General features: G+C 32.7%; 1 protein-coding gene across 1 annotated transcript; it reads right to left on the bottom strand.

Moving 5' to 3' along the window:
- Positions 1 to 326: 326 nt before the first annotated feature.
- LOC110095406 (protein SUPPRESSOR OF GENE SILENCING 3 homolog) lies at positions 327 to 16119 on the bottom strand. The gene is made up of 6 exons (XM_020820938.2): positions 15979 to 16119; positions 11212 to 12276; positions 8398 to 8692; positions 4414 to 4658; positions 3273 to 3430; positions 327 to 708 (listed from the first exon to the last, which is right to left on the bottom strand). The coding sequence occupies exons 2-6, from the start codon at positions 12250 to 12252 to the stop codon at positions 483 to 485; spliced, it is 1965 nt and encodes a 654-aa protein (XP_020676597.1). The 5' UTR covers positions 12253 to 12276; positions 15979 to 16119; the 3' UTR covers positions 327 to 482.
- Between the last annotated feature and the right edge of the window lie 7986 nt (positions 16120 to 24105).

Genomic DNA, 24105 nt, shown 5'->3' with positions numbered 1-24105 from the left:
TAGAAAACAACAAAAAAAATTAATTCAAACAAAACCTAAGACTTAGAATGCTTTCGTAATAACTATCAAAAGTCGTTCATGATTATCTACTATATTAATTGACCAATCAAATACTTACATGACACAAATAAAATTTAAAAATATAATAATATAATTAGGCTATATATATGTTCTTTTGTTAAACACAATAATCTTACAAATTTATGTTGTAGATCACTACCACCAATGTGATATTAAATTTAAAAAACTATATAAAATAATATTTGCGAAAATAAAAATAAGATTTACGCAGGCATAATTAACTAACAAGATGATGAGACAGTTAAAAAAAAACAAATGGTTTGTTTTGCTGGTCAAGTTTTTCCAACTTTGTCAGTAAAAACAAAAGAACCAAAATCAAAAACTAAAACGAAATTCTGATGTAAATTCAAGCTGCATCTGTTTATGAGCTACTTGAAATTAAGAGTTTCGAATTTCAGGCATTATGAGCTACTTGAAATTTGAGAGGAAGGAAGAGAGTACTTTTCAATCAATTTGGTAAGCTCAGCTTCAAAGTTGTTTCCTAATTCAATCTCCTCTGTCAAATGCTTTTGCTTCAGCTCAATCTTCTTTTCTTCATGAGATAGTATCAGTTTTGCCCTCTCAGCTTCAAACTCCTCAACACCTTTTAACTGGCTGGGAATGAACTTTTGCATCTCCTCTTCCCTGCTGTAAATCAAAAGGTAATACAGTAAATTAGCTGGTAAAAAGATCCATAGACAACTCATACTTCAATGATTAAAAAAGATTTATAATGGGATATCTGCCATGATCAAAAAGCCAAAAGACAGATGCATGGCAAAAGAGTGCCACACTCTTGGATATGAAGTCTCTTTTTTTTTGTATGATTTTATTTTGGCTTATTTTCAATCAAATAACATCCACTTCCAAATCAAATAATAATAAATCTTACTAAACTATAAAAAAAAATAGGAGGATGCCAGGCTTTTTAAAATTTTAAGATGATTTGATATGCACAAAGCAGAAAATATGGCGCATAATGAGTGCATTAATAATAAATATATCATTAGTATCAAACACTACAGTAAACAAAAAAAAAAGCATCTACAATAACATATATAGACCAATTCTAATGCTTTGGATTGATAATAATAATAATAATAATAGTGTCATTAGTAAAGAGCATTGCAAACCCTCTATTTTTTCGGGAAATTATTATGTACGGAGTCCAGACGGGAAGAACCGTCTAGATTGTTGCGTATTGAGTATTTGTAAATACGCAACAAATCAGCAAATATTCAACAAATACTTACAAAATACACAGCGAATACTCAGCAAATACTCAACTTGTAAGTATTACTGAGTATTTGTTGAGTATTTACAAAAAGGTAGCAAATACTCAGTAAATACACAGCAAATCCGGACGGTTATCTCCATTCGGACTCCGCGCGTAATAATTTCTCCTATTTTTCACCATACTTTACCAATGGTCAAATTCATAAAAACAATCCAAATTAGAACATGTTCTCAGGTTGTGGAACAATGATTTTAACCATATAACTAAAACTCTAAAAGTAATAACACAACATAGCCCAACACATAAGAAGACAGAAATGACAAATAGAACCAAATTTACATTCCCATTTGCCACTATATTACGTTCTTTAATTTTTCTTAATATCACATGTTTCTCTTTGGCCATATGCTTTAATCCATACATGCTTTGACTTTCTGAAAAACAAGAAATTTACTAATAATGTCGCTGGTTTAACTATCGCGGAGTCACCCTCGTCCACAAATTTTTTTAGCTGCCCATTTCTATTTTTTTTCCATGCAACGCGAAGGGAAAAATACAGGAAGAAAGCTTATAAGAAATTGAAGTAAATCAACAGTGATGTCCAATGAGATTTTCGCAAAAGAAAAACAATGAAGAAATGGATGGCTAATAAATGATTGTGGTAGATGGTGATTGAAGTTATCCTTAATAACACTGGGTGGTTAAAATTTGATGAACAATATGACTGAATAGGAAAAAAGTCCGATCCAATCAATAAGATCAGACAACACACATTTTTGTGTCTACCATTTTATATGACCTTCAAGCACAAAAACATAATTTATTTTCATATAGAACATGAAAATTACTTGCATGTCAAATTTCATTAAGTTTCATAATATTTTAATCATTCATCAAAAAAAAAAAAAAAGTAGATGTCAAATAAAATTATAATTTCACCCATATATTTTATCAATCAAAATCATAAAATAAAATTTAAATATCATCAATGACCCATGTCTAGAGCATTTGTAAGACTCAGAATATAAAAGATCACAATGATCTTCTAAAGAAATTGGAGCAATCAAACTATTGAGTAAATGTTTATATTCATGCAAAAGATAATCGAACTATTTAAAAGATCCCGATGTCATGTTTGTGACTGGTTTTAATGATATGAAAGATAATGGAGCATTTTAATCTCACATACAAAGATCATAACATCAGAACATAAGAGAAAAATTAATCCACACGAAGTACAGAGAAGGCATATCACCATAATTGTCCTCTGGAGAAAAATCAATCCGCCACCCACAGTAAAGAAACGAGTATAGTACGCTAACTGGCCCAGAATTATCATTATACTTTTGTACAAGACCCATCAGGATGACTCTCCTCCAATAAGGATTAAAATCCAGAGTATATAACCACAAAAATACTCTGGCCATTGTTCGAACAAAATAATAACAGGTGAATCTTAAAATTAGATTATCCAGAGACTGCTTGTTCTAAAGGCTACAGTAGTTCATGATCGGTTTGTTTCGAGAATTGTGCCATGATAGAATTTGCATTACAGAGAGAAAAGAATAGAATAACGCGGTCTCTGTTCATTGTGTAAAATATTGGCACTTAGTGCCTATTTTATTTGCAAGGAAATTCCAATAGGAATTGTAGGAGGTAGAGCACATTTCATTAAACATTTACAGTATGAATTGGGGATAAAGATAATCACAAAATGAGATATGATAACGTAATAATTTTTTGTCCATTTGAGGGTAAAAATAGCGAATCAACCAATTGAACAAGAAAGTCAGCTCTGGTGATTCGTGAAGGATTCACTATAGTTATTAGTTATTACTTAATTCACTTAGAGCCTCACCCGAACAAAGTATTTGAGAAGGCAGGTCGAATGAGGTAAAGATCCCCAATTAAGTTAAACTTACTAATAAACCAAACTTGCGATCACACCATTATACTGGTAAAAGTTTGGGATTACCTTTGCCTGCAGTCTACAATGGTTCCAGAGTTGCTGACATCATACAAATTGACCTTTGCTCGCTCCTGTGACAAATTCTTAGATGTCTTTTCCTTATCTTCTGTTATTTTATGTATTTTGTCCATTTGATCCTTGACAAATTTCTCTTGAAAATCCATCTAGAATAACAGTAAGGAGAAGCATTGATATCAAAACATTAATGGAATGCAAAATACAGCCAACAGGCAACTGAGCACAAAAATAAAGATAAAAGTAAAAAAATAGAATAAAATAAAGTACTCTTAAGGAAATCAGGTTCTAAAAAAGAACTGACCAAAATTTCCTCGACATTATTTTCACATGGTATGCATAGTTACCAAGGGGCTATCTGATTTACTGAAAAAAGAATACAATGTAGAAGAAATGTAGCATATTGAAATGTTTAAGTTGTTTGGAATTGTGTAAAAAGAATGCAAGAGATTTTTTTTTTTTATAATTTGGCTTGAATTAAAATAAATGTAATATAAAGGCAAATGAAGATAGTGACCAACAATGATAGTGATGATGGCCTCCAACAAATGGGGACAAGCATTGGTCTGTGGCGGTAGTAGGCAATAGGGATCGATGTGGTGGAGGCGGTGGTGACAACGGTGGTCGTCGGCAACCGCACCAACCGGCAATAATTCATTTACGGTGGAGGGTGTTCCCTCGATGGGTAGCAACAATGAATTCAGCTTGCGGTGAAAAAGGAATTCAGCGAAATCTGTGAGAGTTTACAATGCAAATAAAATTGAACTAGGGAGTGAGAAGGATTCACTAAAATTTTACAATGCATACCTTTTTCAACAACCAAATACCCAAAATTAGTTTCCCCTACACTTGGAATACTTTGCATTCCTTTTTTAGCAAATCAAACACCCAAGTCTTTTGTGACCATGACAACACAATACTCTATCCAATTTGTTGCTACATAAGAAGCACATGGTGTGACAAATAAAAATAAATAAACCGTTCAAATGTAGAATTCCCCTTTGGCTCTTTCTAAAAAATGACTTCGAATACTAAGAAGTTGAAGACAAAATCCTGGGCAGTCCGGTTTTCCTCCCCCTTTCTGCTCACAAAAATAACTTATCAAAAGAAAAATTTAGAATGCAAATTTTACCTCTTCTTTATTTTCTTCATGTTGAATCTTTGTTCTGAGCCTCACAATCCGGTTTTCTTCCACTGTATCACGCAATTTCTGGCTCAACATGTCAAATGACACCTCAAGAGCCTTTGAGCGCTGCTCTTGTTTTACAACTTTGTTCTTAAGCCAAATCAGCTTCTGGTTATCTTCACTCATCTGCTTCATTGGGTTCACAACCATTTCTCGGTAAGATCTCATGTCAAACTTCAGGCATGCTTTCCCTGCATATTTTATAAAATCAAAGTCACAAAATATAATCAAACAAAATCCTTGCCTGCCATGTTTTTTAGAGTTAACTGAAATTTACTAGTCAACCAACAATGTCCTAACTCGCATTTGGTAAGTTAAAGAAGATCAAAATAACTAATTTTACTGGTAGGGATGCAACGTCACATAAAAGGTTAACAACATTGTTTCTTCAACTCAAATTTGTTAAGAAAAAAAAAATCATTTTATTCCAGCATATGTGCCGAATCAACAACCATCCATATTGAAATGGGGTTAGTTATTCAAGCAAACCTTGTTCTATTCAGACGCGCCCCAATAAGTATTCCACACCATCATACTCGCCCATAGACAAATCAGCAACCTCACCTCACCCTCCGTCTACTATGATGTGCAACGTTGCATATGTGATCTATATAGCTTTGTATTTTTAACTCTTTCTTTGTATAGTCTTTCTTGTAACCCTTAGAATCCTACAAATATGAGGTGATCAAGAACAATATGGGAGATTTTTCAAACTCTTGACTAATATAGTGGAAACTCGGCCAGTTTGAGACCTCAAGTTCTTTTTGAGTATTTTTCTAGATTATCTCTCTTTAACTCTTCTCTCTACTCTCCATTCTCACACGGATTCTCGCCAGTTCACCTAGTTGGAATGCAAATGAAGTCGGGTGTCATCTACGGATAAATTTAGATCTAACATCCTCAAAGGTACGGTGAGCGTGGATTGATGTGAATGACAAGAAAACAAACAAGTGCCCTCATAAATAGTGAAGACCTAAGAGGTCTTTTCAAGAAATATTTCATAATATTACACTGGTGAATGCCTTAGTATATGCACATCGATACATAGTATGGGCAAGTGCCCTCACATAATACTACTTTCCTAGAGCGAAGAGTCAATACACTAGGAAGTACAATAATTAAGTTGAGTCCATAATGTAGCCTAATCCATACACTAGCAAGTTATAAACTAGACAAATTTTGAAAATTCTCATGTAGGCAAAGGCCCTCATACATATGGACCTTTGTCGAGCTCAACACTTATGTTAGCAAATAAAGAGCAATACAAGATGAGTAAAAACAAAACTTTATTTCATATTTTTACAAAAATACATGTGCAACCACCCCTTCGGGTCAAAATAAAAAGAAAAACACAGACAAAAATTACAAAATGAGCAACTGAGACTCAATCAATAGTCCCACTCACGACATTGCTATGCTCTCCTACCAATAACTCTTGGAAGAAAGTTGATAGATTTAAAAAATCTAGGGCAATTGCACCCCATAAAGTGTGCTTCCTTGGACAGCATTTGATACCATCTCTATAATCAAGAATCAACAAAATATTGAATGAGATGTCCCAATTTGGCTTGAAAAATCTAAACTAGGATAGAACCACCAACCAATTCTCATGTCATTCATTTAAGAGATGACAACACAAATGTTACTGTTGAAGAGATGACAAATAAGAGAAAAATATTTTCGAAAATAGTTGCTCTGAATTCATGGACTTTGAAGGCGCTAATGCACTAAAAGGTGATTCCTCCTTTGAAACTCTTTTGGAATTTAAGAACCATATTCAAATTAACATCAAGATTTGAAAAGCAAATACTATTTTTTTCCCAGAGATATCCCCAAGATATATGTTTAAATACATTTATGGGATACAAGTTCCCATAAGTGTACAACAACAACAACAACAACATCAAGCCTTTATCCCACTACGTGGGGTCGGCTACATGAATCCTTTTTCTCCATTGTGTCATATTAAAAGTCAAATTCTAGTTTAAATCTAATAAAGAAAGGTCATTCCTAATATTTTTAACCAAGTCTTTTTAGGTCTACCCCTACCTTTCTTAACATAAGTCAAATCTAATACCTCTACTCTCCTAACCGGGTCATCGGAAGGTCGCCTTTTTTATGTGACCAAACCATCTAAGTTGACTCTCTCTAATCTTATCTTCTACTGGAGCTACTCAAACCTTTTCACATATATGCTCAATTCGTATCCTATCTTTAAGGGTAAAGCCACTCATCCACCTGAGCATCCTCATCTCTGCCACACTTAACTTAGTATTATGCTTCTCTTTTAATGGCCAACATTCGGCACCATAAAGCATTGCAGGCCCTCACTACCGTCTTATAGAATTTTCCCTTAAGTTTGAGGGGTACATTTCTATCACATAACAAGCCCGATGCATTCCTCCACTTCAACCATCCAACTTGAATTCTGCTGATAATATCCCCATCTATTTCACCATCACTCTGAACAATATATCCAAGATATCTAAAACGTGTACTCTTATTAATGACTTGATCGCCCAAAGTCACAATCCCCTCACTAGGTCTACTACTATAAAATTACACTCCATATATTATGTTTTAGATCTACTCAAGCGAAAACCTTTAGACTCTAAGTTTGACCTCCATAATTCAAGTTTACCTTCAACTCCCTCTCTAGTCTTATCAACAAGAAGAATATCATCAGCAAAAAGCATACACCAAGGTACATCCTCTTGCAAATGTCTAGTGAGAACATCCATGGCTAAAGCAAAAAGATATGGGCTTAAGGCTGATCCTTGATGTAACACAACCGAAATAGGGATACTTGGTCAAACCACCTTGTGTTTGAACACAAGTAATAGCTCCTGCATACATATCTTTAATGATTTGAATATAAGCATTATTGACTCATTTCTTTTCAAGAACTCTCCATCGCCTTTTCTGTATCACAAGTTCCCATAAGTGTAAGCACGCATAATTAATTACATCTCAGGTGAGATACTTGATAATACTCTCATTTAAAGATATTTATTATGCTTTGAATTGGTGGTTGAACTTTGGATTTATAATGGTAAAGCTTGGATGATGATGGGTGATCAACCCGATCAAGATCCTTGAGTATAATCTCACAAACAAAACATTAAGTGTAATTTGTGGGAGGGTTAATCAACGCTGAAAAGGTGTATGAGGAGATTTTTTGGAAATTATTTTAATCTATTGATGGTAATAGATAGAGCAATATTATTTAGCCATTAAACTTGGAATCATATATTGTTGAACTCTTGAGATTAGTTTTAATTTTGTTTTGTTGAAGGCTTTGGGATTCTTTGCTTGGCTCTCAAAACCTAGACAAAACTAACTAATGGAATTGAAAAACCCCGTCCTGATGAAAAATGTTCTAAAACCAAACTCCCAAAGCTTTTTACGCATCAAACGATACTGCCAATATAATAGAATATTTCTAAATTTCACTTTTAGGCTGCTACACATCTAATCGAATGAATGAAACCAAATAATGCTCTCTGAAGAAGAAAAAGGTGGGGGGCAAAGAAAACCTTATAACTTGGCACCATCATTTCACTTATCCAGTACCTAACGACCAACAATAATCATGAAAAGTTCTGTATCACCAAAGATTATACACAAAAATGTCTGTTATTTATGAAAATATAAATCATCCCCATAATAACAAAGCAAAAAGATGGAAAATACTAATTTAGAATACAAGAGAGTGAAGTTACCCTTTGCATTCAGTTGTTATTGCTAAAGGGAACGAGACGTTCAAAGTGGTTCTATTATTTTACAGATTCAACTTCCATAAAAACATGTCCACCATTCATTCAGAAATGAGTTTAAATTGACATATGCAAAGATAACGACATTTTTTGTTGTTTTAATTTTCAACAAAACTTGGCAAAAACAACTTACTGCCTATCAAACCAAACATACCATGAGAATGTTGGTTGAAGATGATCAGATCTTCTTTGGATGCCAAGAAACCATATAGCTGACGCTTACCCCCTGGATAGAACAGTGTAGGGCGCTTTTCCCAAGCATCCCGATCTCTTCCCTCACCTCTAAATTGCCTGTGCAATCGTTCAGCTTCGAAATATCCCAATGCAGAGGATTCAAAGATTAGAACACTCATGCCTCGATGCCCATTTGGACCATAGGAATGACGAGCTTTTACTGCTTCATAAGTATTAAAATATTCAAGAAGCTCTTGATTACCCATGCCTTTCCACTGCAATTTATGTTAAAATAAGGATCTACTTAATATAACAGTGGTGAAGCTAGCTAAATTGCTGGAGAAAAAAAAATAACGATGCTTTCATAATATACAGCTAAACCACATTGAGAAAATTAATATTTGTGTGATAAAAAAAAAATCTATGTATTCCGAGAAAGTATAGTCAAAATAAATAAATGGCATACAAAATGTAAGATCACCAATACAATGATATTGTCATCTGCTACTAGACAGTAACAGGTACTAGTGATGCAATTATAGAACACATTGGTTTGGTAATGAATGTTGCAAGAGAGTTTAGCAATCTCAGTAATTATGTGGAAGATTTTGTCAGGTATCAAGTACTTGCAAAAAAATTCAATCCAATACGAAGTAAAAACATGGTATAAACAAGACTGCAATTTCCCAACATTTACTTTCCTCTGCAGGCTTCCACTTGCTTGGATAAAGCAAACTCTCTCAATTACTAATGTTCAGCCATATCAGAGCTAATATGCCTTGTGCCTTATACAAACTGCCAGGCCTCACCAAGAACCACTTGGGTTGAGTCATGAGAAGTTCTACCGAAAATATGAAGAGCATAGCATAGCTTTGTTCAAACCATCAACAACCAACCACTGTCGGAGCACTAGGATGATAACCCACCTTTGTGATGGTTTCAACCCTTTATTTGCGCCCCCCCCCCCCCCCCCCCCCCCCCCCCCCAGGAGAGATCCATAGTTAGGTTGTTTGGTACTTGCTGCAAGCATGTTGGAAAGCTAGAGCGAACATTACTCTCCCCTCTTTCTTTTTTTAATTTTGTTGAGAGAGAACTCATATGGGAGGCTCCATACTTGCTTGTACCCTTTGTACATTTTTTATGCTTTTATATTAACGCACCATGCAACTTTAAAAAATAAAAAAAAAAGCAAACAACCGGGTAAGAGTTCATCTCAGTTCAATCTGAGTGGAATTACCAACTACAAAGCATATCTTGCAAAGGCTAATAATATAGTCTAACTTTTCAGCCTTTGTTGAGATAAGATTTGTATGTGGTAATTCCGCTCTAAAAGATCAAAATTATAAATCATAATATGCAGCCTAACATCAATACAACATAATTTCAAGCAATTATTAATGATTAACCTACTTAAACAAGAAAATTAAATGCATTATTAACTATGATGCACCGACAAACCTCTTGAAGATATAATGCAATGTCGGACATGTGTCGGACACGAGCACGTGCCCGACACGGTTGTGACACGTGTCGGACACGGCAGACACGTGTCCGATTAAAATAATTTTTAAATTTAACCGTACACGGCTGTGTCGAACAAGGCTAGGACACACATGTCCTAGTTTTTTATGATAAAATTATTTTAAATTATAAATTTTTTATATTTACTAAATCAAATAAAACATCACATTCGCTCGTATATGCATCAATACGATTATTGAAAGGCATGATTATTAGAGAAAGAATCTTTTTTTTTTTGAGAGACAATAATGATTATTGAAAACATTTATGCCTATCTGTGTTTGTAATTTTTAGTGACGTGGAATAAGAAGAATTTTGATTTGTCTAGAAGATCTTTATGTGCATGCCTTATTTAATTCTAGTTGATGGGATTTGTTGAAATAGGTGAAAAATTTGAATGATATAGAAAATATTTAGAATATAAAAGATTTAAGATTAATAGAATAAAGATTAGTATATGATATCCGATGAATGATTATGGGAGAGAACTAGAGAAGTATAGAAGTAAATAGATATATTCTTTGTGATTTAGATTAGAGGTTAAAAAAATATTATGAGAGAGAACTAGCAAACTAGAGAAGTAAATAGATACATAGCCACCACGCATGAACTAACTTAATCAAGTCAAATTAGATGGTGTAAAATGCACACAATCGAATGACAATCACAATCGTAGAAAAAGCTTTCTCGTGATGAGATACACGATCGAGCAAAGATTGCGATTACAGTGAGATGTGTGATTGAACAAAGATCACATTCGCGACGATATGCACCATTGAGCAAAATCATGATGAACAAAGAAGAAATGTGAGTGTGACTAGAATGTGGTCCAAATTGAGAGGCTTGAACTCAAATCATTGAATGTTTAGGTACCACAACGATCGAACCAGAAGACTCAAAGCCAAACAAGATGAGTGTGTAACAACCAAGCTCGAGCGCAAAAAAAGTGAGGTCAACACTCATACAAAGGAAAGTAATTAATAGGCAACTATACAATGATAGGTTGTTGTCGGCCATATAAGCACACTAAAAAAAATCCCTTTAGAAGTAGAAATTTATCAGCCATATCATAAATTTATGTTTGTCGAACTTCTAAATGATTGTCAAATCATTTAAAAATTGAAGATTGCAAACAAGATAAGCTTTATAAGCTAAAATTTTATCATCCATTAAAACAATAAATCAAAATTAAAAATAATATAATTGTAAAAAAAATTGTGCTAAATGAGAAAGTTTTCCAAAAAAAATGAGGCAACTTACTAAACTTGGTTACCTTATCTTTCTCATCTTTTTCTAGTAGTGTATTCATCACAACCACCATTGGAGGCCAGACAATCTCATGATCAGGTGTTGTCTCACACAGACCCATCCATTTTCCAAATGCTTCACCAGCTGGAATGATTGATGTACCCCTTCTTCGTAGTTCCTCCTCCAAAAGTTCAGCAAGTTCCCTATGAAGCCTCATCCTCATTCTTCCTTTTGTCTTTGCATGTGTCATTAGAGGTTGAAGACCAGTGTACCAGTCAATAGCTCCCGGACCACCCTGGCAGGCAGGGCAGTGCCATTGTCTAGCTTGTTCATTTATTTGCTCCAAATTCAGATTATCCAAAGATTCAAAAAATGGCTTCAACCACTTATTCTTCTTACGTGTATCATGGCTCTTTTGACTATCATCAGAGTCAAAGCCATCACTAAAATCATCCTCACTATCATCTAGCAACTCATCATCATCTTCAATATCGTTATCAACATCTTGAGGAAGTTCATCCTGAGGATGCATATTGCAGTTTTTAACTGGAGTATTGGTTTGCAGGCCAGGCTTACCAGCTCTTGCAGACCACTGCCACCCATTTTGTAGTGGTGGATGAATGGCTGCGGATGGTACCTTGTAAGCAGTTCCCCAAGAGCCCCAACTGCTATCTAATTGTTGAGCCTTAGAGCTTTCTCCCCCAACTGATTCTTTGGAATTAATGACTTTAGGCCAACTGTCGTGAGATATTCTTCCTGCACCAGTATCGCCCAAACTTTGCATCTGTGTGCCTTGTGAAGGGCCCCAAGCTTTAGGAGCAACAGATGAAGCATTCATTCCTTTACCGCCAGTAACACCTAGTTGATTAATAGAATGATTCCAAGTCAAACCCCTATCAGCATCTTGATTAGGCTCTATTTCTAAATCTTTCATCTGATGGTTCAAACGAACAACATTCCCCCCTTCATAACTATATTCTTCATATTGGTTTACTTTTACTGATGATGTGCCACCAGCATCAGCTGCAGCATTGGTAGACTTGCTAAGAGCTTTTCTCGAATTCATTTAAGATAGCTATGAAAATTCCAACTGCAGCATTGTCAAGTCAAAAACGCAGGCCTCAAAAGTGTAACATAAATATCTCACACAAACAGGCGATCAAGTAAACAGAAAGTAACTTCATTGTCTCCACACAAAATAGTTGAATTTTTAAACATCAAAAACAAATTGAAAGAAAAAAAGAAGATTTTAAATGACCTCCCTTCAAACTAATGATAAAACTGATGCTTATTTGGGGTACAGAGGTGATATCAGACCAAATGATCAGCACAGTGGTAACTACGCTTAATATTCATGTATTTGCTTAGTTGAACATATACATCTATTTTGAAAACAATATATGGCCAGATTTCGATATGTTGGAATATCCAATAATTAGGGATGCTAGAAGAGTAGGTATCAGAATAAAACAAATAAAAATTGAAATACATGAAAGAGAGATGTTGTTAAGTATATTGAGAAATGTTACACTACAACAATAATAACAACAAGCCTTTATCCCACTGTGGGGTTGGCTACATGAATCCTTTTTTCTCCATTGTGTCCTGTTTAGAGTCAAATTCTCATCTAAATCTAAAAAAGAAAGATCATTTCTAATATTTTCTAACCAAGTCTTTTTTAAGTCTACTTCTACCTTTTTTAACATAAGTCAAATCTAATACATCTACTTTTCTAACCGGGTCATCGAAAGGCCACCGTTTTATGTGACCAAACCATCTAAGGCGACTCTCTCTAATCGTATCTTCTACTAAAGCTACTCCAACCTTTTCACGTATATGCTCATTTTGTATCATGTCTTTAAGAGTAAATCCACTCATCCACCTGAGCATCCTTACTGCAACACTTAACTTAATATTATGCTTCTCTTTTGATGGCCAACATTCTACACTATAAATCATTGCAGGTCTCACTACTATCTTATAGGATTTTCCCATAAGGTTGAGAGGAACTTTTCTATCACACAACAAGCCCGATGCATTCCTTCACTTCAACAATCCAACTTGAATTCTAGTAATAATATCCCCATCTATTTCACCATCACTCTAAACAATAGACCCATGATATCTAAAACGAGTGCTCTTATTAATGACCTGATCGCCCAAAGTCACAATCCTCCCACTAGATCTATTATTACTAAAATTATACTCCATATATTCAATTTTAGATCTACTCAAACGAAAGCATTTAGACTTTACGGTTGACCTCCGTAATTCAAGTTTACCTTCAACTCCCTCTCTAGTATTATCAACAAGAAGAATATCATCAGCAAAAAGCATACTGATGCGGACATCCAACCGTCCATGGCTATCCGAGGAGCTGAAGATCAACGGCTGTCATCGTCCCACATTATCTTATATTTTATTTGTAATTTTTTAAACTTTTATTATAAATTTTCCATTTTTACCCTCACTTAAGAGGGTCGTCCTATGTAAGCCTTACGGGCATATGTGTCTTGTTTTAGTTTCTTAGGCCTATATATAGAGGCCCTTTCTTGTGTAATGGGATGATGAATTATGGAATGAAAAAATGTTTATGCTTGTTTGATCTCTTAGTGAGTTCATGAGAGGAGAAGGATCTGTTTGTGAGTTCCGAGATTCCCAAGATCTCTTTGTGAGTTCTTGAGGAAGTGGCGCTTGTAGATCTCTTTGTGAGTTCTATTAAAGGTGTTGCTCGAGCCCCCATAAGTCCATCGTCGGCCACCCCAGGCCAATCACGTTTCATTTGGGTGAGTGTTTCTTTGATTGCATGCTTCCCATGGCTGAGCTTTTTATTAGGAACATGTTTAGATACATACGAGTTACCAACATGAGAATGCATTATTTTATATTTAGTTCCTTGATTTAATTGCTCATTTGATGGACGATTTATGAAAGGCAAGTAAATTTAAGACGAGTTATTTATTATCTTTACGAAACAATAGAACAAAGGGTAAGTAAAAGTTACTACCCCATTATTACTATTGCCTCACCCCAAATTGATTTGGGATTTAATTAATCTTGCCACCTAGGCAAGTAAATGGCATTTACGTTTCACATCACATACACCAGGGTACAACCTCTTGCAAATGTTTAGTGAGAACATCCATGACTAAAGCAAAAAGATTTGGGCTTAAGGCTAATTCTTGGTGTAATCCAACTGAAATAGGAAAATACTTGGTCAATCCACCTTGTGTTTGAACACAAGGAACAACTCCTACATACATATCCTTGTGTTTGAACACAAGTTGATAAACAACAATTTTAAAAAAAAAATCAAAATCGAATGTTATTAAAGATAATGAATTAAATCAATTTGACCCAACTTGTCTACATCATGCTAAACTTTTATCATTAGTTCCGGAACAAGCTTGGATGAGTCTAAGAGAGTCTGTACCTAGAGTTCATTTGACTAATTAATGCCAAATTTTGATAGAATTATTAAAGGCGAGGTAGGTCTGCTTACAAATTTAATTAATGGGTAGCCTAGTCTAGGAAATCACAAAATGAAGTCCATCTATCAAGCAAGTCCATCTTTCACTCATCTTACTCTTAATATTAGCCTATCGACATCCATGATGGGATTGCTCCTTTTTACTGATTCACTTCAAACCCCTACATGCTTTTCAACCAACTCAAGGATTAAAAAAACTAGCTTGGCTTAGCATACCTAATTTGTTTAGCCTAAAATCATTAGTTGAAAATGTCATTTCATTTTAGTAAGGTAAGATCTCATGGGATTTTGTAGAAATAGAGTAGTAGCAATTAGTGCAATAATTTTTTTTTAAACAATGAGTGAAAGAAGCCAAAAGGCCAAAAAGACAAAAACAACATATATACAACCTAACAAGCCATCTTTATATTAAACTTACTTTTGTTCTTAATTTACTCAATGTTGTGAAGTAAATGAGTAGAGAACATGCCCCAAACAAAAACCTTTTCAATTCACATATCCATCTATCCCAAACAAATAATGAAAGTAAAGAAAAGCCTCAGTCAAGCCCAACATGCCCACTGATTTGGCATATGAGAAGCAACCACATGGCTAGTTTTAGGAAAATTATATCTATGAAAACAATAAAAATCTATCTTAAATTTAGTACACACTACACATATCAACATCAGTGTATACTGTGGATCCATACAAGTATTTCTAATCCTCTTCGTCAACTATTGAAGAATCATTTAATAAAAGCAATAATGTACAGTCATAGCATATTAATTAAAAAGGGTATTAACATAAATACCACCAAATTACTATGTATTTATAGATCTAACACTAAATCTTTAAAAAAATTCTTATAACAACCTGGTAGATCAAACTAAATATTGGTTAAAACAAGATAAAACCTGTACGTCTTCAAGTGCTTATGACCAGATGAGATGAGCCATTAAAATAGGATAGAAGAAGTATGATAAATCAATTTCAACATACCAAAAACTTTACACATTCGACCTTGACGGCCATATATCTATAATCCATCCATTTCTACCGCCATAATGCCTATATATGCAACGATGTGGCACAAAATCAAAAAGAAAAATGTGGGATGGCATCAAATGGGGAACATACCCTTAATTAAAGAATTTTTTTACCAACAAATAATGGTATAGCTATGAACTCATATGTATATCACCTCGGTTTTTAGCATTACTGAATCAAATAAAACAATCCGCATGGTAACAAAGACTACGAGAAAAATTCTTGATTGCATCTAATCAGGCAACAACAGTAGGAGGAAATGAGAGAGCCAACCAGAGGAAATGAGAGAGCCAACCAGAAGACAGAATACGGAGAGCTATGCAGTTCCGGCGACGCTGCGATATGGCATCCCAAAACTTCACGTGATGCGACTGCTTCTGCAGGACAGAGTGAGGAAGCGGAAAGGGTCATTTAAAAAGCAATTGTAACTGCAGAAAGGGTCATTCAAAAAGCGCAAAATACGGAGTTTGATGCGGATTTTGGAAAATATTTAAATCCAGCCTAAGGCTTGTAATTAATGCTAAAATAAATATGTGTCAAAAATATATACACAGGGGAAAATAATTTTGCATGTCTCATAGAAGCAAACATATATTCAATATTTATTATAAAACAAATTCTTATTTATATTTTAAGCAAATGTATGAAAAGTTTACTTCATATCGAAATATTCTTTTTTAATCATAGTTGGAATGACATATTTAAACAACATTTAAATCATATTCGACAGAGGTTCAATTCATATTCTAGGAGGCTTGAATCATATTCGAGTGTGGATAGAGCTATGTTCAAATCTCATTTGAAAACAATTTAAAAAGAGGTTGGAAAGTTATGTTGCAATTGGGGAGCCCAAGTTTACGTTTTGATTTGATGATAACAAATATTATTGAATTGTATTTATTTAGCTTCTTATAAATTTTATTATTGCATATATTTTCTATGTGTGCTAATATATGAGGTTCAGCATACACCAAAAATAAGTAAATAATCAAGGCTGAAGTTTGGATAGTATATGTTTGATCTATGCAAGAATCTATAATTTTATCTTGAGTCAATGTATTGTAAAAGATGTATGCTAGCTTACCAATCATACACATACGGGGGAGTAAAATTGAATATTTTTATTTTTCTAAAGGTAGTACTTGATATGGATCGTACTGTACGATCTATGTAATCAAAAATTAATTAAAATATTTAATTAATTGAGAAATAAATTGAAATATATTATAACTAATTGTACTATACGACCTAATCGTACATGACGATTATATATTATAAAAAACCCCACCGTTCATTAAATTAAACAAAATTTTGAATTTTAAATTTTGTTCTATTCGCATTATACAAACCTTTTTTTAAATTAATTAATTTATTTTTTTTTATTATACAAACCTAATCGTAATGTACGATGTTTAAAATATTAATTAATTTAATCATATGATTAATCAATCGAATATGTTTAATTATGATTTTTAATACTACTATATGAACTGAATTATACTAGACGATCGACAGAGATGATTTTGCCCGTCCCAAGGTTTATGCTGTGTGAAACAATTAGATTGAACTATTCGTATTGTACAACTATTCTTTTATAACGTATGATATGAACTTATCATATTGTACCGATTGTTAATCGTACAGTATTAAAAGGTAGAATTGAATTGATCGTACTACATTAATTGAAAACCGTATAATTGAACAATGCAAATTCGACCAGATCGTACTATACTAAATGGTGATCGTTAGAGCTAACATGTTAAATTCAGTGGATTGTACTATACAATAATAAGATCATATTATACGAACAATGACTATTGAATTGAATATTTAGGGTTTTCTTGAGCCCTATATTTAAACTTTCTCATTAAACTATTTAGGAGACTTTTTGGCATTCCTTGGGTTGAGTCTCCTTAAAGAAAGCTTGAAGAGAGACCTTTGAGCTTGGGAGTGAAAGGGTGAAGCATGTGAGAGAGGAAAAACAATCTTATGGGTTTAAGGGAGTGTGAGAGGGGGTTTCACACCGTTGCTCAGGCGAACTTGCACCTGAGTTCCTCCATGTGTCAAGGATCATCTTGAGGGAAGTTTGTGAAGAAGACCCCCTTTGGAGTTAAAGGTCCTGGTTACTCCACCGCATAGAGGAAGGTGGAAGTGATGTGGTTCTTTGCCTCACCAGGAGGGAAAAAATGATTCAAGGTTCTCTGCCTCACTAAGAGGTTGAAAAGGATTTTGCTTCTCCATCGCACTAAGGAGGTGAAAGGGATTCGACTTCTTTGCCACACCTAGGACGTGGAAGAGATTTATAAAGGCCTCTCCTCGTTGTGAGAGCAAAAAGAGAGTCTCTAAGTTTTAGTACAAATCTTGGAGTGGAGGACTCCTGGAGTAGATGTAGGTTAAGGTAGACCGAACCATTATAAAAATTTCATGTGTTCTTTCTTGGTTTGAGCTTTTACTTTTTTGCACTTTATTTCTTGTAATTTAGTTATTGCAAAAATCTGTGATTTGTGAACTTGACTTTGCATTAGACTTATCTCTTGGTTTTGCTCAAAAAGAAAAAAAATAGAAATAAAAATTTACAAAAAAAAAATCTTTGTAAGTTTTCCTTTCTATAAAAAAAAAATCTTTTTATATGATCGATGTCAAAAATGATAATTTTTAAAGGGGATTTTGAAATACCAATTCACCCCTATCTTGGTGTGCATTTGTGGTTCAAGTAGGCCTAATAACCCACATTTGAACTTTCAAGCTATTAAAAATATTTGAACATGGTTCAAGCAAAATTTAAGCATGACTCAAATATGATTCAATTATAATTTGAATATGATTCAACTTGGTTTACACATGATTTACCTATGATGTAAACAGGAGAAGCATTTCAACGTCATTAATACAACATACGACAAAGTTAATATTATAGAGTATTTGTAATAATAAAAATTTATAATATAACATAATACAAGATGAATAAAATAAAGCATATTCTAACACATACAATAAAGCAAAGAGCTATCATAGTTGTTATGATTAGCAAATGTTAACATAGATACAACTTAGTGTAAACCAATAGTTATAACATAGTTTAATCCAACAGCTATATCATAATAGAGGATGAATTAATTGTTATATCATATTAAAGAGAAATCACAATAGATATAACATAATATATCGAATCCATCAATCAAAGAATAGATGTTTACGATAGAATGCTATAAAAAATGAATTGGAAGAATAATTTTACAAAAATATTCAATCATATTTGAATAGACCTGTATATTTATATTATTGCAAAAATACACTTGCTTGCACTTTTTCTGTAGAGTTGTGTCGATGAAATGAAACTTCAAGATGATTTTTCTTTGTATTGTAGTAGATATTTGTTGCATGATATATAATATATAGCCACTACTACAAAATGCAACATAATACACTCGCTAGACTATTCATGAGATTATTTTGTATATACAATAGCAATGATTTGGGCATATGTGTCTTCTACCTCCTAATCCATTTCTTTATCTTTTTGCACCTCATCAATGATCTTAAGTGAGTGAATGGTTGAGCTAGAAGCATGCACCTCCTCACTCTCCTCATTCCTCTCTTTCTTTTACCTATATTGAGGTCACTAGCCTTAAATTGCACAACAATCTTCTCCATCAAACTCTTAGCTCTATATGTGACATAAGCAGTATAATGCATCTATATATATAATATTAGAGTAAACATCTATAATGTTAATCCTAATAGAGATAGTAAGGGCCGAATAAAACAATTTGAACTATTTTCAAACAATGATTGAATAATGTTTGAACATTACTCAAATCATAATCAAACCTTATTTCAACAATGTTTGAATCTTATTATACTATGTTTGAACCTTGATAGAAATTATTTAAATCTTATTATAATCATGTTTAAACCTTATTAAAAATTTGATTAAACCTTGTTCAAATCTTATTCTAACCACTTTTAAACCTTCAGCGAAATTAAATAATGTTTAAATCCTCTTTAAATATGGCACTAATCTTACGTTAACCATATTTGAAATCATCTTCAAACATTTTTCAAACCTTATTCCAACCATATTCAAAACTTATTAAGCTTTATTTGAACCACCATTAAGCTTTATTAGAACCTTACTCAAACCAACTTTGAATCTTATTCGAAGTTTTTTCAAATATTGTGTGAACCTTTTTAATAGTACAAATAAGTTTTAAAAAAGTTTGATCAAGGTTTGAAGATGATTTGAATAATTTTTTTGCATGAAATAGGATGCATAATGTCATTCTGAGTTGAGGGTATGCATTGCAAGCAACATTTTCAAACCTAAATAACTAAGCATATATCACATCTAACCTTGAAAAATTAGTCAAAGATGGAGATAAAGACTTCACCTCAAATTTTACCATAGAACAATCACATGTGAATGACAATCATCCAATGTGGTGAATACTATTGAAAGAGGAAGAGTAGTAGATTATTATTCAAAAGCTTGCATAACTTCCTGCATCAAGGTTTCAAATTTTAATACTATTATGTAGGAATAATTTAATCTTAAACTAACTTTCTCGTACAATTCTTACATAAACTAAGAAGCCATCATATTTGGTCATTTTTAGGTATTACGAGATATATAAAGTTAATTTTTTCTCAAATAATTGGTTTACTCGATGACCAGTTCAATTCTCTTTTTGCTTGTCTATTTATAAAATTGAATACATGTCAACTAAATAACAATTTAAAAAATAGACTCATTTGTTCATTTACATTCAAGAACATTAGTCAAGGTCTAAAAACTTATGATGATTTGTATATATACATAAGACTGTGAATTATACAAATAATAAAGTGATGAATATTCATCCCACATCATTGAATACAAATTAATGAAATCAAGTTAATTTTGACTCTAATTGAACAACCAAGATAAAGAAGCAATTTTCATAGTAAAAAATCTAAGCTAATAAAATAAAACAAAAAACATGTTGGGATATAAATTAGGCAAACTAGATACAAGGATAAGATTCACCAATATTTCTCTTATTGATTTAGCTATAACACAATCAAGAGCTAAATAAAAATTTGTCCTAATCAGATCCACAGTGGATAATAGCTTTCTCTCAAAAGCCTAGGGTCATTAATCTTTTTACATAATCTCCCTATGTCTTGATAACAGATTGAACGAAAAGTAGATTTCAATTATATGTAAAGGAGATCTATTAGATTTCATATATTTAATATAGATATCCCTATCATATGATATGGTGTAATCATCACACATCACAAGTTTTCTCTCCATCTCTTGGTTTCAAACAAACCTCCTAATCTTCTAATTAGTGGCCAAATAATTATAAGTTATTCCTTACAAGATGAAATCACAATAATATAAGGCACAAAGGCTCAGATGTTTACATTCAACACATCTATACTACTATAAAGTATGACTTTTAATTCTTCCCTTAAGAAATACTCACTATTTCTTTCTATTTTTTTTTTTAATTAACATTAATCTACACCATTTGATTTCGTGCCTCCTCAAATATTTCTCCTGTCTTCCTTTTTTTTTCGGCTTCGCGTAAGGAGTTTTGAAATCATTTCTTTCTTTGGCTTCATGTGAGGAGTTTTGAAACAGTCAATAAAGGAGCTTTTTTGCCTTCTTCTCTTTTCAAATCAGAAGTCACCATAAGAGCTCGGGCTTCATGTGAAGAGGAGTTTTGAACGAGTTTCTAAAGAAGCTTCTTCATCATTCCTGTCAATGACTGGAATTCTCTACGAAGGTAATGGTCTTTTTCTCCTTTTCTTTTTGCATGCTTCTTAGAACTTTAAAAGAGAAAAATAAAGAGTGACAAATCCAACTCATGGGAGAAGCGAGGGGGAAATTCAACCAATACTTTGTTTAGGTTAAATTCTTATTATCTTCTCTTAAATTCATTTTCCTTTCAAATCATTTTTCATCATCAATATTGTCAATATAGTGGTTTGCAAATCCACCTCATTGATCATGCTATTGTGTTTGATTGAGTAAAGAAAAACTATGTACTTGTAAGGAAGTTTCTATTTCAAGTTTTTTTTTCTCTTTGAATCGCAAGCAAAGCTTGCACCGGATTTTGCTCATTATTACAAGTGATGTTGTATATTACAAGCAACTAATTATGTTAATGGTTTGAAGCTTTATTCCACCTATTACAGGCTTTTTCTTGACTTTATAAACTTTATTCATCTCCTTTATCAGGAAATGCTTCGCTTTTCTTCTCTGGTATTGTTCTCTATGTATGAAGATTACTATCACAAAGGATGAGATTACTAAGATAGGAATACTTGGATTTAGTATATTTGCTCGAACACAATACATTCCTAGACTGAAGTTACCTCATGGACATGCCTTTTCATGGTTTTTATAATATGCAATAGTATTTACATAAAATTTTAAAAATACTTTAAATTAAACTTACTTGAAAGATATAGAATTTAAAAAGACTGAAGAATTTGAATCCTTTGAGTAATTTCAAATATAAAGGTATTTATAGTCAATAATGTTAACAATTTCTTTGTTATGACTCTTTAGATCTCCTTTGTTCTAAGGCTGACGATTTGTAAGTTGATTTTGTAAGTAATGGCTTATATGGCTTTTTTTAAATAAGATGTTCAATTTCATCCTTCAATTTAAAGAATTTTTTAGTTGAGTGCCCTTTTGAATGGTGGAGGGTACAACATTTGGACTAATTCATGTCGTTTGGATTTCTTAGGGGCTTTTGTCTACTTGAGATGTTTAGAATTTTGAATCTTCATCAAAATATTAGCTCTTGATGTATTTAAAGGGGCGTAGTTAGGTGACCTTGAATGAATTTGATGAGAATCATTTTTTAACTTCTCCTATCTTCTTTTTTGTATAGGTTGATCAAATTATTGTGAGATTTTTTGTTTGACAAAGGACTATTCAAAAATATTTTGTTGAGCATTGATAGCATATTTAGTAGTTGTTTGACCTTCTACTTGATTAATTAGATCAACATATAAGCAAACTATCTCTCACATCAATGAGGAGTAGAATTATCCAGGATGGAGAACTCCAAGAAAAGAACTCTTAGTAATTATAGATCTACTCCTATAATTTGTCATTCTTTAAAAAATATCTTTCAAAGTACTATTTTATCATCTCTCCATCTTTTTGAAAAATCCTAAAAATATGGGAAGAGTCCTTGATAATTCTTCGATTGGCGATGAATTATTCAAAAAAAAAAAAGGAATGTGGATAAAGTTGTGGATAATATTTTTGGAGAGTGAGTAAAACTAAGTATGAGCTTGATCCTTGAAAGTAACAGGGAAAACCTGACAAAGAAGTGCATTAGAAGCTTATTGGATATGCATGAAAGTCCTATAATGATCAATATATTTATAAGAATCAGATTACCCATCATAGGGATTAATAGTGGACAGTTTCAACCCTATTATAATAAGATACTAAATAATTTCATTTTTTAAGGGAAGTAAATCTTAGAAGTTGTATTGAAGATTAAATTTATTTACATCCTTTATTGGGAATTCTTCTTATATAAAACATCATATCTCATTTCATATAATATCATGAGGAGTATCTATCAATCAAGGTTAAGTCAAATCTAATATAATAGGTGGAGAATTTTACATTCGGTGAGCTTTGTGAGGAGGATAGGTTAAGCTTGCAGTATTATTAACTTCTAGATTAGAATATGGGGGAGGCAGAGCATTAGTACGATGATCAGGGTGTTCTTTACGAGCATATTCAAATTATCCACCCATATTATGTAATAACGTGAAATATGAAAAGTATTTTAAAATGAAGATTTAAATTTCTATTTGAATTAGAAAGTTTCAATGTTGTGCTTTGGAGCACAACTTCACTAGGATTAAGATTAAAATGATGATAGAAATTACCATTATGATATTTAAGTCTTTGTTTACTATAATTTTGAATTCAACATACGATGCTAGACCATTGACAATATTTTAATTTTTTTTATTATAAGTCCTAAGCTCTAAAGCTCCAGCATCACCACCTCCACCCCATTTTGACAATGGCTATATCAGAAAGAAAAGGGCGAAGAGAGAGGGAGGAGAGAAAGCCAATTTTTGGCCATTTTGAATGTTACTTTAGTTAGAAAAAATCTTTTGATATTTGTAAGTAACTCAAATCTCATTTTAATTTTCAATGATTTTGAGTTTGATGAATTTAAACTCTCATAAATTAATAAAAAAATATTTTCTCCTAATTTATCGTACGTCATTTCATATATAATAGATACATACTTTATGGATATTTTAAATGTAATATCATTGAATTTCACCAGTTAAAATGAAAGTTATGATTTTATGAAATTATTAATTATTATAGATTTTCTTATATTTATAGATTTCAATAATTTA

Source organism: Dendrobium catenatum, unplaced genomic scaffold (assembly GCF_001605985.2).
Source record: "Dendrobium catenatum unplaced genomic scaffold, ASM160598v2 fragScaff_scaffold_37, whole genome shotgun sequence".
In the NCBI taxonomy this organism is placed as follows: domain Eukaryota; kingdom Viridiplantae; phylum Streptophyta; class Magnoliopsida; order Asparagales; family Orchidaceae; genus Dendrobium; species Dendrobium catenatum.
This window is presented reverse-complemented; position numbering and strand designations above follow the sequence as displayed.

Coding starts and splice junctions, on each gene's coding strand:
- LOC110095406 (XM_020820938.2), bottom strand. CDS start 12,252: ATGAATTCGAGAAAAGCTCTTAGCAAGTCTACCAATGCTGCAGCTGAT. Junction 4,659..8,397: donor CTTCAACCAACATTCTCATG/GTATGTTTGGTT, acceptor TAAAATATGCAG/GGAAAGCATGCCTGAAGTTT. Junction 709..3,272: donor ATTGTAGACTGCAGGCAAAG/GTAATCCCAAAC, acceptor TTTGATTTACAG/CAGGGAAGAGGAGATGCAAA.